Consider the following 15417-nt stretch of genomic DNA (forward strand, 5'->3'; position numbering starts at 1 on the left):
GGGATGATGGGTAAAAACCCCATGGTGTGAAGAATTGAGCATCAGCGCCTGTGTTCTAGTTGTTTCGAATTCAACTTTTCATTTGCAAGAGGAAGAGGGTGGTATTTGTTCCCTCAAAAGTTACGTAGCCTAGTGTCCTTTTCACAGTATAAAAAAAATCAGAAGGGTCCCTGTTCATAGTGGTTTAATCTAAGCACCAAAACCTAGTTTCGGTCTGTACTTTTGGAAGTTTTTCAATACTTATACTATTTCCTACTCTGGTTTAATTTGGGTGTATCGCTTTATATATAAAAATCCCTCCTCACTTCATGAATTGCGCTACTTTTTTGTTGTTGTTATACCACCACGATAAGTTGCAGTTTCTTGTGTAAAATGTTAAATTCCTCCATTGCACTTCAAGTGAAATCACAAAAGACTGCATTTCACAGAAATCTCGGCGCCGTCGCGCCGAGGTCACCGAGGAGCCGTTCACGAACAGGGGTCGCATCAGCACTCGATGTCAACAACGGGTGGGGGGAAAACGCTGAGGTGTCCGCCGGTCGACTCCACTGGGCCTCCGGCCGTTTTTAAACAAAGGCGCGGCACTGGTCAGCAGCTGAGGGTAAAGAGGAGCTCTACGGGGACCATGTTTCAGTATGATTTGTGGTCACACCGCAAGTATCTACTCAAGTCAGGAATTTGAAAAACAAAACAAAAGACATTTGCACACGAAAGGAACACCACTTATGCCCCCGATGAACCGCCGCTGGCTTTATCACATGCGTGTCAGCGTTGGGGGTGACCGATCTCCCGTATGTTTCCGGTCGTGGTGTAGCCGCCGTGCGAACCGCCGCCGGGTGTCGCCGTCGGGTTTTAACTTCACTTCGCTCCCACCCACCACCAGGCGTGCGCGCAAACAAGCCGTCGGCGGAGGTGTCCTGTCCTCGACTGACGAGCGAAGGTGAGCTGAACTCCACTTACTGAGCTACACCTCGACCGACTCCTGTACGTGTTCATGTAGCCTAACTACTGACGCGGGGCCGTTGGGTTTTTGTCGTCCACGACAGCGCCGGAGCTACTTAAAATGGTCGCCCGCGCTGGGTCGATCTCTCGTCCGTGATCTCGCACGGTGATACCACAACAGTCCACTGTCGTTTATCAAAGTAGCGTCAGTCAGTTTTAACACGGTGCCAGAAACAGTACGTGAAGTATTTGGCGTTTACAAAACAATTTTTTTAACAAGCAGGGCCGTAACAAGCTTGGTAGCTCCTCTTGATAAATTATGTGACTTTGGACCTTGGGAAAAAAAAAAAAAAAAGTAGCTAGCTTGTACTTTACTCGGTTTCAAAGTCTAAATGTCGTAGTCACGGCAGGTGGGAGTGTACAGGAGAAAGCCACTGCACCTCTCACTGGTCTGGGTAACTTCTGCAGCGATGTGGAAAAAAGTGTTCGGCAACTAAAAAGTAAAGTGAGGCTGCTTTCAAAAAAAATAAATAAATAAATAACGCCGTGAAGTAGTAGTTCAGTCTATGGAACTTAAAAAATGAGTCGTAAAACAAAGACTGTCACACCAAAATATTCAGTTTACAATGATATGTGACCCCCCCCCCAAAAAAAATCATCTAATTTCAAAGGTTGCAATCAGAGGATATTAGATATTTTTCACATTTTTGCTTGAAAAATTAATGAAACAGTCAACTTTTAGTTAAAACAGCGACCATACGTTTTTCCGTCCAATCGACTAATCGACTAACTCGCTGTCACGTATAGAAAAGTGGGAGTTCTAGGAGGGTATGGCCGCGACATGAGAGTTAGAAGGTCGCAATGCTCCCCGGTCACCATCTCAAGATCTGAACACTGCTGAAGTGCTGACGCTAAACTGAAATGGTGACGTTCTGTAACTCAGGGTGAACTTAGGCCAAAACAACAAGCAGAAGTACACATCAGCAGGAAAATGCAGACTAACCTGATGAAAAGACAATCACTAAACCCAGCTCTCTGGGATAGAGCAAAAGCCGGAGAAAACAGTACAAAAGAAAAAAAAAATATCCTATTCGCGAAATGTACCAATTCATTTACAACCAGAGTAGACTAAACTAGACCGGGCCTAACAAAATCTCACAGAATAGCAATTAGCTAAGTAACATAAAAAGCAACTACAGATTACTAGCAACTACACTGGGATACATTTATACTGAGAGGTGTTTCTAATGTTCGGCCTTCGTAGTCCCTTCATCATGGCACTGGCTGGAGTGAGAGTTATCGAGCTGGCGGGCCTGGCTCCAGCACCGTTCTGTGGCATGATCCTGGCAGACTTTGGAGCCAGGGTGATCCGCGTGGACCGTACCAACGCTGCCGGGGCGCTGGACACACAAGCACGGGGTAAACGATCTGTGGCCATCAACCTGAAGACCACCGAGGGCATAGCCGTGCTCAGGAAGCTCTGTGTCCGGTCTGATGTGGTCCTCGAGCCCTATCGTAAAGGTCAGACCATCGGCGCTATGAGAGCCAAAAGCATACTCCGTTACAAGTAAAAGTCCTGAATTCAAAATCCTGTCCAGGTAAAAGTACTGAACTATGTCGCCACCTGGCTCGCAATGAGTGAGAAGTGAGATAAGCAGATGCTAATTAAAGAAAAAGGTTTTTCGATGGAATTCTGTATCCACTTACTTCTAATCACCCAGGTGTGATGGAGAGGCTGGGCCTCGGCCCAAAGGAGCTGCTGAGGGAAAATCCTCGCCTGATCTACGCTCGGTTGACAGGGTACGGACAGAGCGGATCTTACGCCACGGCAGCTGGACATGACATCAACTTCGTCGCCATGTCAGGTAATCGCACACATGCTTCTGTTAATATATCCGGATTGGATATTTATACACCTGAGATTGCAGACTGATGGAACAGCATAAAGTGTAAATAGAGATGATAGAAGTGGATAATTCAGTTTTTTTTGTTTTGTTTTTTTTGTTTTGTTTTTTCCTCTGTGTTCTTACATTTTGTCTCACAGTCTACAATAAACTCTTTTCTGACTTGGTGCAGGAATTCAGCCTTTTCTTTCACATGATTTCATGTTTCCTGCCTACCTCTCATCACTTTTTCCATTTTGCATCTCGCTGTGACCTTGGAAGCTTGCAAGAAAAAAGACATAAGACCGTATAGCTTTCTAATCACCTTGTTACTGGCTGAGAAGACTCAGTTCTTAGTGACAGCCTAATTAATGTTAACCGCCTGACCCTACGTTCTGAAAATGAGACGAGCTGACACATTCAACTAACCGCTGTAGCTTACATTCCTTCACCTGTTACTTAGTCCACACACTGAAGGTCCTGCTTCACAACTTAAACTGATCACATTAACTTTTTTAAATTGATGTGAGGTGGTCAGCTAGATCATTTCTCAAGAGAAGATAAGATAAACTTAAATGTCACAGCTGCATAGAACATACTGTACATACTAAATAAACAAAATTAAGTAAATGGTTTCCATATTAACATTTTTCTAGCAAAAAAACAGAGAGCCTCCAATCTGTTGGTCCCTGTTGAACTCCAAAAACACACAGTCCACTTGCAGTCGTATAGTGGTGTTATAGTGTAATGTGTCTTTTCGCCCACAAACAATCTTTGGCCCACACCAGCTGCCAGAGAGCACAATTTATTTTAACCAGCGATAGTCGGCTAAAAATGAGAAGCCTGCTGCCTATGTGTTTTCTTGCTTTATGCCAAGTGAAAAGAGAGAGGAGAGTTACAAAGTTTGATAAGAAAATCTTGGTATTTTTCCGGATATAAAATAGAACTGTCGTTCTCAAGCCATCCCTAAGTCCGCAGGGAGAAATCAGATACAGAAAACCGACATCAGGTTACTTAGACGTGACGTGACGTGACATGACATGACATGACATGACATGACATGACATGACATGAGTTAGTGTAATGCAACACCCAGAGAGGTTGCAGGAGACTCTTCTGTGGTGCTCTGTTTTAAGCCTGTATTTATTTATTTATTTATTTATTTATTATCTGGCCGTAAAAATGCACCTCCTTGTACAATTAGCTCATCATACATTAAATCTAACCATTCATGGTTTTCGACTAATTTCACTAACGGTTCAATGACTTTCACAGTCATTTAGGGGAATGGAGTGGTGTCTAACACTTTCTTCACTTCAATAGTCTTAAAAGCACGCTTTTTCAAATGAACGGCTGTGGCTGACGCACACTCTGCTCATTAGTCCAACACGTCAGTGTTTTGAGGGACATAAAGAGAACCTAGCCATGCCTGCAAAGAAATAAGAGTAGAGCGGCGGCTGATGCAAAAATGCCCCCTCACTTGACACAGGCTTCAGCAATTAAGACGTGAAGCGAAACACCAAATGCTGGGTTGGGATTCAGCTTTGCTTTAGCACCCAAAAGATAAAAGCTTACAAAAATGACCGTGGTTACACATTTAAGCTTAGCTCTACAAATACACAGATTTTTAAAGAAAACTTGTGCCAATTTTAAGCACTCCCAGGAAGGGTGGAGGATGAAACGGTGACAATGTAACTCTGATAACACAAAACAAAACAAGGTCTGACACGTATACTCCATATGTACCGCCCTTTAGATACCACTGCAGGGTCACACAAGCTGCCATCCCATATGGTAATTTCACATCCCAAATCGTGAAATGCATCCCCAACTCTCTCACATAGTTTTAAGTAATGAAAGTTGTCATGTAAACCTGATGGCTTCTTTTTCTAATACAGCCCTTTTTAACTACAAAATTCCAGTTTTTCAAGAGACATTAACCTGTACTTTGTTTTAAATTTTTATTTTGTCCTTATACGTACTGTTAATGCACCTTTCTGTTTACCTGTCGAGTGGTTTTCCAGTAATATCACTTTAACTTAAATGAATTTAACAGTTATTTGTTGCTGTAATTAAACAGCTGGTATTTTAATTTGTTGATCTGGGGGATGATCTGCACAGTTTATATAGTACTTATAGACCACAGTAGACGGGCAACATGCCACAGTGGGTATGCCTCTTTCATTGGCATCTCCAGAAAGTAAGGAAAAGAAAAAGTGGGAATATAACTCCTGAGAAAGTTAAAGATAAGTAGACAGTACTTCTCTGGTTCAATCCTCTGTACGGTAACAGAGTGGCAAAAGCACACATAAGCCTTGCACAGTTGCATGCTGGTTTAACCGAGTAAGCAGTTTTTGAAACGGACTAAATAAAACACAATCTTGCAGGTGTTACGTGCATTTGTGTGTTATCAGACCTTTAAAAGCATTCGTGCTTTAAGGGACTGATAACCGTTCCTTTCTGGTGTTATATTAGGTGGCACCACTGATTCATGAACTTACTGAACAAATTCATACCCCTTCACTCTCAGGGCCAGAACTCTTACTCTTCTTCTGCCCCTGAAGCTGTCATTACATTTTGTTCGACGCTTTTGTCTCATAATTTCTCTCACAGGCCTTTTATCCCGGCTGGGTCGTAGTGGAGAGAAGCCCTACGCTCCTCTGAATCTGTTAGCAGACTTTGCAGGCGGCGGTCTTACCTGCGCCCTGGGGATAGTCCTGGCTCTGCTGGAGAGGACAAAGTCAGGGAAAGGGCAAATCATCGATTCAAGCATGGTAAGCGTATTGTCAGACTCCAGTAAACATGCGCCCTCAGCCACAGTGGTCAATAAGTACAGTACCAACTGCTCCACAAGATGTGTTGCTTCGAAAGAAACACAAACAGAAAAAATATCTTTCTTTTTTTTCATTTTCATAAAAATGCATAAGCATTTCCTCCACGAGTGTCAACATAAACAAAGCTCAAGAAAATGAAAATGGACAACGCTCTGCACAAACTACAGCCAGGCACTGTCGTAGGCCATGCTCAGGGCACATTCAGACTGACAGTACCCCTCCAGCAGACAAACTGTATGCAAGGGGCTGCAGCTGTAGGCTGAGGACTTATCAAACACCACGAAGCAGTTTATGCTCCTCAGAGGCAAGATGTTACAACTCAGGAAAGCAGCACAGCTAATTTTGGGATAAGTGAGCACTTGGACAGCCCTTAGCGAAGTTATTTGAAAGGCACATCAGAGTCAGAGTCTGCTCTGCCTGATGTTCACTGGCTGTACAGGAGCGGGGTGGTTACAATGCCAGTACCACTCTAATGAGCTCCTTAAGGAGGTGAAGTTGTTAAAGTTGTTTTGTTAAAGTTGTTTTTAAACATGGCAACTCCATAAATCTTCATGAAAAGTATCCATTTTAAACATACACCTGGATGTATAGTATATAACACATTCAGCTGTGTAGCTTTATTTTATTGTCAATACAGTATTTGAGCAAAAGTAAGTTTTTAGATTTTGGAAGTGGAGTATTAGTCATTTCAACAAGTCAGTTTTTCTCTAGCCAGTTTCCAGCTGTCTTGACAGTCATCCAGCTACGGTTAAGGGTGGAGGATCAGGTTTCAACCATGTAGTTTTGATACACTTTATATTTATATTTTAGCCCTCAAGTCCTTCTGTAGTTACTAAAAGAAGCACAATGCTTTGATCTTTGGAAATATCATGATAGGTGAGAGACAGGTTTTAAAAAGAGAGACCAAAATCGAAGCAGCAAGGACTGAGATATCCTGACATTTAGTATGTACTATGAGTTTAGGTTGGGAAAAAAAAACCCATATCCTACAATTCCCATAATGCAACTTGTGCCTTTTTAAAAGCCATCCTCATTGAAGCCCTGTGACCCCAAATCAACCAGGTTTTAACTCAAGAAAACCCTGACGACATTTTTATTTGTCATGTGCTAGTGGTTCCTGCTTCCTGCCATCTATACATGTTTTTCCTCTTTATAAATACTCTGCATTATTGGTGGCGTGTTTTTGTTTTTCTCTTCTCCCTTCAATACAATTTACCTACAATTATGAGAAACGTTATTCATTCCTATGCTCAGTTATAATACAGTCCACTGCAAGTCAGGCTATAGGAGTCTCATGTTTTACCTTTAAGACTCACGTTTTAATGACATCAGATTTCCAAGCACTCTGAAAAATTAAAAGTGTGCATCCAGGTTGTGGTTCGACGATAAAATCCTAGCACACCATGGAGCCCAGCCAGCACTGTGAAGAACTGCTGAAGATTCGCTGAAACCAAGTACAATGATTCGACTTATAAAATGAGATGCAACTCTGGGGGCTTCTTGACTGATGTTACGAATCATCAACGTTCAGGGGGCAGCCCTTTAAGGGTTATTTTCTCAGGATTTAGAAAAAGCTCCTCCAGTCACAGAAGACATTATTCCTCTGTTTTCGGAGGGTGAGTTGTGCTCCTCCTGACAAATAAACTGACCTTTATGTCTAAAAAGGTGGAGTCTCCCGTTCAAAGAGTAGGTAGAACACACTGTACTGACAGCTTATTGTCTGCTTCTGGCTCTTCACTTTTAAAAGTCAAATGATAAACTCAATTTGATAGGGCTTTATTACTTTATTTAAAAAACAAACATTTTTCAGGCTAACTAATTGGATGTTGACACTTGGTGGTGGTTACTCTAGTGATCAGACAAAAGCTAAATCGCTATGTCTGTAGGCCTCATAGCCTATTGGCTCTTCACCTTACTCCCATAGATCCACAGAACTCACAGTATTGTAATTTTTATAACTATTCTGACTCACAGCTACCTGTAGTCCGTAGGCAGGTATTCTTTTCAGTTTTTTCCTGCGAGTAGTCTAGCATACATCATTGCATGGCCTGTTTTTCCTTGGAGAAAGCTCAGGAGAATAATGTGTTACTCTTACAGTATTTTGCTGCAAGTTTTATTTACCATGCTAGGAAACTTGTAAGTGGGTGGCAGGGCATAAACCTACATGGATAACTCACCAGAGATAGATTATGAATATGGATTGATTCTGCGTTTAGATGTATTTGCCCGGATAAATGTTTTATGCATTTGCCTTTGTACATGTAAATCAGGGTTGTTGTTGTTTTTTGTTTTTTTTTAAACTTGTTAAACTTGTTCACCGGCTGTCAGTAAAACAGCAGGAGACGTGCGTATGCATGTGGATGCAGATCTCTAGTCCTGGTACGTTTTTATAATCTTTTTGGAGTCAAAATACTCTCAGTGGTCACTTTCTTTTATGTACTCTACAGTACTGGGTATATTGTTTCCCGGCCATTCATTTATTCGATAGTTTTATTTATTTTTTCCAGTGTTCACTTACCCCCTGGTAAGATAGCCCTGTAAGAAGCCTCAGCTCAGTGAGAATTTGTACACATTACAGAAAATGAATTTAAAAAAAAAGAGCAAACATTCTCAGAACTCTTCCATAATATTTTTGACTCTCATTGTGTCCAAAATAATGCCAAGCAGGAATACACAACAATATCATCATCTTAAGTATTACATATAGTGTTTAGCGACGCAAGTTATTTTTATGATTGATTCACAAAAAAATGAAAAATGAACCTCATAATTCCCAAAGTCCAAGATCATGTGTTAAAATAGCTTTTTTTGTTTTTTTTTGTTTGACCAACCAGCCCTGTCTCCTAGAAATTACATTCCTATACAGCTTAACTACAGAAGCAAATATGTTTTCGGGAAACTGGCTCGATTTATGTTCAGAGGCAGTGTATTTTTTGAATGAATGAAGTGCTGCATTTATTAACGTCAGCTGAGTCGCCATGAGGTGGTTGGAGTGGATGGTGGATGTTAAAGCATCCACAATCCCGTCTGTGGTTAGATTTTTGGCAGCAGAAGCACTTTGGTTAACGTTGGGGAAGATCGTGATTTTGGTTAAATGTAAATAAACACATTGTTTCTGAAGTCAGTGAGAACTTTTCCTGTACTAAACCAGACCACGATCTTTCCCTAACGTTGAACAAGTGCTGTGAGTGCCTAAACATAACCATAAAAAAGTTTTACTACGTTGAAAAACTTGGAAAAGTAGCAAATTCTAGAAAGTTCAAACAAATTTTTGGTATTTTTGCTAGAAAATTAACTCAAACGATAAATCGGCTATCAAAATAGTTGCCAATTTATTTTCTATTAATATTGATCGTGTTGGCGCTTTGCAACATTCTGATGTATAGATTAATGATTCTAAGCAAATTTTACAAATACTAACAAAATTAGATGTTTAAGTTTTTGTTTTACAAGTAAAGAGTTATTTCCAATATGCATAGCAGTGGAACACATAACTGAACATCAGTTTAATCATTTTATGTGATTTATTTATTTTATTTTTTTTACATTTGGCATATTGTGATACATGCTCTTTTATTGGGAACATATTCTTAATATCATGATATTCATTTTCAGCAGAGATCAAACAAAACACTGCCCAAAAAAAAAAAAAAACACAAAAAAAAAAAAAAAGTATTTTCAACACTCAAGCAAACACTCAAATAGCAATGCAATAATTTACAGTGAATGGAGCCTTGGAACTTAAATCTTTATTTAACTGGAAGCAAATCATTGTGATGCCACAGAAACACCTGGTTTGGCCAGTGCTGTTTGTCAGTGGAACACCGTGTAACTGTGACGACAGTCCTCAGTGCCACAGTTGGTACACCATCTGCCTCAAAACTCTCAACCGCATCAGGGCTGAGCAAACATTTTTGACATGATATCCGGTTTTCCCTTAAATGTGTTTTGAGAGATCTGACAGTACCGGTTGAGCCCATTCAGTCTAAAACATGTTGAATAATATTATTACTGCCCATTCATCCATCCATTTTCGATAAGTGCTTTTGAGGGTTGAGTGGGCTGGAGCCACATTGCGTTGGCAGAAGGCAAGGTACGGTACACACTTATCAAGTTGCCAGTCTAACACAACACACACACACATACACATTTTACACCTATTTCTAGACATACCTTAATGTAGGTAATGGTAGGGTTTATTTTTTTTAAATTTAAAAAAATGCAAATTCAAATGAGTGATAATGCAGCTGTTTGCTCACAACGTTGGCCATATCAACTTAAAAGGTGGTGACATGTCAGATTTTGATCGCAACTTGTTTCTGCTGCTCCCAGGTGTCCAAATTTCGAATGGTTTAATTGATGTCAGCCACATTTTGTTTCTTTTAAGAAAGACGTACGGTAAGCTACTTGAATATTGCCTTTTTCTGTCACATTATGAGGCATGTTCACTAATCACTGTTTCTTTGTAACTCACAAATACATATTTCATGACCAAAGACCGTCAAACGAAGAACACACTCACAGAATCGTCCCAAATTTCCCCCTGACTCCATATTTCGTACATCAGTCCCAATTTTTGGCATAGAATCATAGTAAAAGCACTGAAGCCCAGAACAGTTACAGAGATTCCTTCTTCTCTTCTGTGCTTTGTCCTTCACGACTCACAGAGCAACAATGTTGTAGAAAATAGTTGAGCCTTTCTAGAAAAGCCCAGTGTACAAACAGTACATCGTGATACTTCTTCAAATATTTACACCCTTTTTTGTTGATCAGGCTGTTGAGGTTTTACTCATAGAAATGATTTTTGAGAAGTAGCACACATTATTAGAGGTTAGAATGACTGAATTTATTGCAATCACCAGCATTAGAGGAGACAGCGGCCCTTCTTACTGTTGATGTTTTCATAAGTCAATATTTTTTTTAAAGGTTGACTGTTCACATCCCACCAGGGAAATTAAATCAAGTGCATTTCCATATTGTTTGATCAAGGTTTCTTATTCATTCAGCAGCCGCAGCAGTAATAGCTTGTGCAAATAAGGAGACTCAAAGACTTTAAGAGTAAAGGAAACAGGTAGTTTATACAGTAAATGTCAGCAGAATACCCTTTGTGCACCATTTTCAGTTGTGAATAATTCACAAGTATTCAACCAGTAATTATCACTCAGTTGTTTAATTTTATTGTAATAGAATGACATTTTACCCTCCCTGTATATTTTTGGCTCAGGGAAGGTTTTGCTGGATTGATGCATAGAGACCTGCTGCTTAAATCTACTCAAGCCTATCAACTTTTCCTACGCTATGAAAAAGCTATAACCTTGGACTGATACAGTACATTGGGGTGTTCACAGGAGGTTGTTTGCAGTTTTAGTGAGTTTAATCTACTCTAAAAAGCAGAAATGAAATAATGAATAATTAAAAAATGAATAAATTAATAACTTAAAGTAAAGACTTCTTTTTAGCAAAACGTGGGGCTTTATATTCGCTTGGCTGTACTTATATATGACTTGAGTAATTATGCATAAAAATAGACCGTAATATGTACTTCCCTGACCTTGTGTTCTCCTTTTCTCCTCCTCAGGTGGAAGGAGCTGCATATGTGGGTTCATTTGTATGGAAATCTCGTAGTATTGGCATGTGGGACCGTTCTAGAGGAGAGAACATGTTGGACAGCGGAGCGCCCTTCTACGATACCTACCAGACTTCAGACGGAAAGTACATGGCCGTGGGTGCCGTAGAGCCGCAGTTCTACAAAGAGCTACTCAAGGGTTCGTAGTATGCAACTTTGGAGGCATATTTCCAAAGGAAATACGGTAAACCTCTTAGACAGTGGTCACTTGTGTCACATGTGCTGTTCCATGCCATCAACAATAACAAAACCCCAGGGGAGACTTAGGGACAATGAGGGTACAGCGTGAGATGAAATGCGCTCCTCTCCTCCCATCACCAACCTGTGAAAGAAATGTAAAAGACAGACATCTTAAACAAACAAAAGTTCTGGGGCAGCAGATCAGTGTTAGCGCTGGGACATTCATGCCGTAAGCAGCCGCAGTCAGATTTTCTAATGCGCACACAGCACGAGTGGTGTGCTGTCCCACAGGTTTGCATGGGAGAGGGCGCCGTTTACCTTTAATGACGTGCTGGAGGGGTGCTGGCCTGTCGCCAACGGCTCGTCTCCAGTAACCAGCACATTCTGGCTGTTCTTCTATCGCTTGTTCCTCTCTGCAATATTTACAACTGATCCACTGAAAAAAAAAAAAAAAAACATTGCTGTAAAAAGAGTGTCCAGGGATAGCAGTATCAAACTCAGTTAGCTTAGAGTTTGATAAAATGTTTTCTGAGTTAAGGCGCAAGGTGCCCTCCTCGTGGCTACAGCAACAGTGCATCGAAACTAAACGTGTGGCTGAAACAAGTGTGTCGAACATAAATGAAGACGAAAAGAGATTGTTCCCATCAGATTCCATCACCAACCGAAAGAGGACAAATCCAGAAGAACTTTCGTGGCTCTGTGTCTGCTTTTAGACAATGCCGTATCCCACCTCCTTTAACAAACCTTCCTGACATTATTACCATGGGCGGACTGCTGAGCCTCAGAACTTTTCAGATTGTTCACTGCTTCATCGTCGGTAGTAACGAGAAATATAAATAAAAAGATATATATGCTTACTGTATGTATCTGTGGCCCCACTACTCCGGTGGTGTTCCCCGTGATATTTTTTTTTTTAGAAAATCTCTAGAAAAAAAAAAGAGAAGTTTCAGGAAGACATAACTGAAGGAAGCACCACCACCCATATATGCAAGTATCGGGGGCTAGGAAAAACAATAACAATGACATTGACATTGCATATTCTGTAAAAGTCTGTGTGATATCCCTATGGGAAGCTTTTACAGTTTTTTACACATTTTTTTTTTTTTTTATAACTTTTTTTTATTTTTTTTTACTTTTTTTTTTTTCAACAAATACACACAAAAAAACAAAATAACACCATACCACATACACATCTCAGGATCAACTCTTAAACCATAACATCGACAGTCGAACAGCTGGTGACCACTGCGCTAAGATGTTAAACATTTCTCTATTTTACATCGTTTTTGCTGTTGACACACGTTTTTCCGTTGGGTTACACAAGTCTTTTTTTTTTTTTTTGTGTCATAGGCTTAGAGTTGGACGCTGGGGAGCTGCCACCTCAAATGAGCATCAATGATTGGTCAGAGCTTAAACGTGTATTCACAGAGCGTTTTGCTTCAAAGACCCAGGTGGAGTGGTCAAGGATTTTCGATGGGACTGATGCCTGTGTGACACCGGTGTTGTCTTTCGACCAGGTGAGCTCACACCCACATAACCAGGAAAGAGCTTCTTTCATGAAGGACTCCAGTGGGGAAGAAAGCCCCCGGCCGGCCCCGGTTCTCTCTCGGACTCCGGCAGAGCCTTGCCTCACCTCTGACCCTGTTGTTGGAGAACACACGGTCAAGGTCCTAGAGGAGTACAGCTTTACAAAAGCAGAGATAGACCAGATGCTAGCAGCAGGGGTCATACAGTGCAATGCTGCCAAGGCAAAGTTGTAGAGTAGCACAAGTCTAAGGTTTTCATCTTTTAGTTTTAAGATAATGGGCAGACTATAAGGAAGACATGGACCTTAATAAGACCAATGTTGTGCTGTGGACAACAATAGATATAAAGATATTGATTTTGGATGAAAAACAAAATAAGATGAGTCCAACTGAACTTTGACTAATTTAAAACCTGCCATCCAAACCATGTCGAACACAACTGTTTTGAGAATCAAATAACAAGGGAAAGAAGGAAAAGGAAAAACGTCTTTTCTTCTCATAAGCTAGACATTCAAACTGAGAAGTCATATGGTGAGAAAGCATGAAATACTTCTCCATTTCACCCATTCATTCTCTCAGGCTCGAGAAACCTGATGTATTCATGATGTTGGAGTTTAAATATCCCACCCACTTCTAGTGTAGGCGTGTCTTGAATGGACAAGGTGAAAGGCCATCCTGTGCGCTTTCATGGTACATATAGTTTGAGGTTGGTCAGTTGGTCATACTTATCCATTTGAGTATCTGCCTTCTCTTCTTTAGTGCCACTGCTGCCCTCTGAGTGTTAAAGTTTAAGAGTGGAAAACAGTCTTAGGAAGCTCTGCTACTCCTCAAATCCCTCAGTACCGATGTGTGCTGTGTTTTCCATCTCAGAGTCAATCTGTTTTTTGTGTACACAGGTTGATAGATCAGCAAAAATATTATATAAATAGACGAGATTCTAAGTTTGGGATCCTAATGCCTGATGTCCACTGGCTCCAACTGTGTTGCATTCCAGTTGCACATGTGGCTCAGTCAGGGATTCGCCACTAAAATCCTGATTTTTATAACCTCAACATTGTCTGACAAAATCACCATACACAGGGGTTAAGACAACAGCTGTGCTGTGATTTCGGCTATATACTTGTAAAATGATCATTAAGAGCGAAAGTTAGAAGCTCATTTACGTCTATGTCAGCTGCCTTGTGGTCAATTGAATGAGACACAGAGAGAGAGAGGTGTGGCTGTGGAGGGAAAAACCCGACCTCACGCTTGAAGGGCAATACTGGCGACGTGCTTTTGTGAAGACAGATTGGTAAATCTAGAGTCAAAAGCGCTAAGGTATCAAAACTTCCTGTAAATGCCCCCCTGATGACTCAATAGAAACTGTTTGCGACAGTTCATTTTGAAGGAGCCAATGGGAAAAACCCCCGACACACGGCTGGCTGACCAATGGTGTAATGTCAGCCCTCAGTCACGCAGCATTCGGCTGACCAGTGGTGTAACTTTGACACACACACACACACACACACGGTGTAATGTCAGCCCTCAGTCACGCAGCATTCGGCTGACCAGTGGTGTAACTTTGACACACACACACACACACACACACACACACACACACACACACACACACACACACACACACACACACACACACACACACAGAAAAAGGGAACTTCTCTCACTTGTCCCTGGTGGTATTTAGCCAGGCACAGTTTTAGATTTCCTAGCCAAGGATTGAACATATCTCTCTGAGATGAGGTTATTGGAGCTTATAGTGTTCAACTCGGTGAAATAATACAATTTGAAAAACTCAGCATCAACTCAAAAGGTTAACTTTTAAATTGACCTTAAAGGAAAAGTTCTTCTTGCCGAGAGTTATTATAGAATATTGAAACCACTCGCACATCCGTTACAAATGAAACTAGCACCGGGAGACAGTTACCAGTCTTAATGCTAAGCTAAGCTAACCATACCCTGGTGCTAGTTTAATTTTTAACCGACGTGTGAGTTGTTTCAATATTCTCAACTAACTCTCGGCAAGAAAGAGTGTTCCTTTAAGGCCAGTGGTACAACGAAGCTGAAATTAGCCCATGTTATGTCAGCTAGGTTTGTCATATCCCTCCAATATGTTCCTCCCTGTATTGTGCTGTTTTATGTACATGCTTTCCATGTGGTCATACACTGTTTTACATAGGTTTTGTTCTGTAAGTGCTGATTTGGTGGCATTTTGGACTCACTAATAAATAAATTTGATCATTTCTGTCTCTGCTGTCAGATTTTATTACTAGTTTTCAAGGAACCTACCTGAATGTGAATGTGTGAACAGTATTTTTTTTGTTAATGTGTGCTAAACTTAAGCAGTGATGTTGTGACTTGCACCGTAAGGACGGGGTATTTGTGATTCCCAGCATGGTCACAAATCATTGGCTTGGCTAAGCAACCTG

The 15417-nt window shown here is 40.9% G+C and overlaps 1 protein-coding gene across 3 annotated transcripts; it reads left to right on the top strand.

The window, feature by feature from the left end:
- The first annotated feature begins 453 nt into the window (after window positions 1-453).
- amacr (alpha-methylacyl-CoA racemase) lies at window positions 454-14116 on the top strand. Of its 3 annotated transcripts, none has more exons than XM_040157778.1 (6): window positions 454-601; window positions 2207-2463; window positions 2664-2807; window positions 5439-5599; window positions 11238-11424; window positions 12816-14116. In XM_040157778.1, the coding sequence occupies exons 2-6, from the start codon at window positions 2217-2219 to the stop codon at window positions 13223-13225; spliced, it is 1149 nt and encodes a 382-aa protein (XP_040013712.1). In that variant the 5' UTR covers window positions 454-601; window positions 2207-2216; the 3' UTR covers window positions 13226-14116. The 3 variants fall into 3 exon arrangements, with proteins under 3 accessions (XP_040013712.1, XP_040013710.1, XP_040013713.1); XM_040157776.1 differs by having other exon boundaries at window positions 456-940; XM_040157779.1 differs by lacking the exon at window positions 454-601 and adding an exon at window positions 948-1178.
- Window positions 14117-15417: the final 1301 nt, after the last annotated feature.

The sequence above is a fragment of the Xiphias gladius genome, chromosome 20 (assembly GCF_016859285.1).
Source record: "Xiphias gladius isolate SHS-SW01 ecotype Sanya breed wild chromosome 20, ASM1685928v1, whole genome shotgun sequence".
NCBI lineage: Eukaryota > Metazoa > Chordata > Actinopteri > Istiophoriformes > Xiphiidae > Xiphias > Xiphias gladius.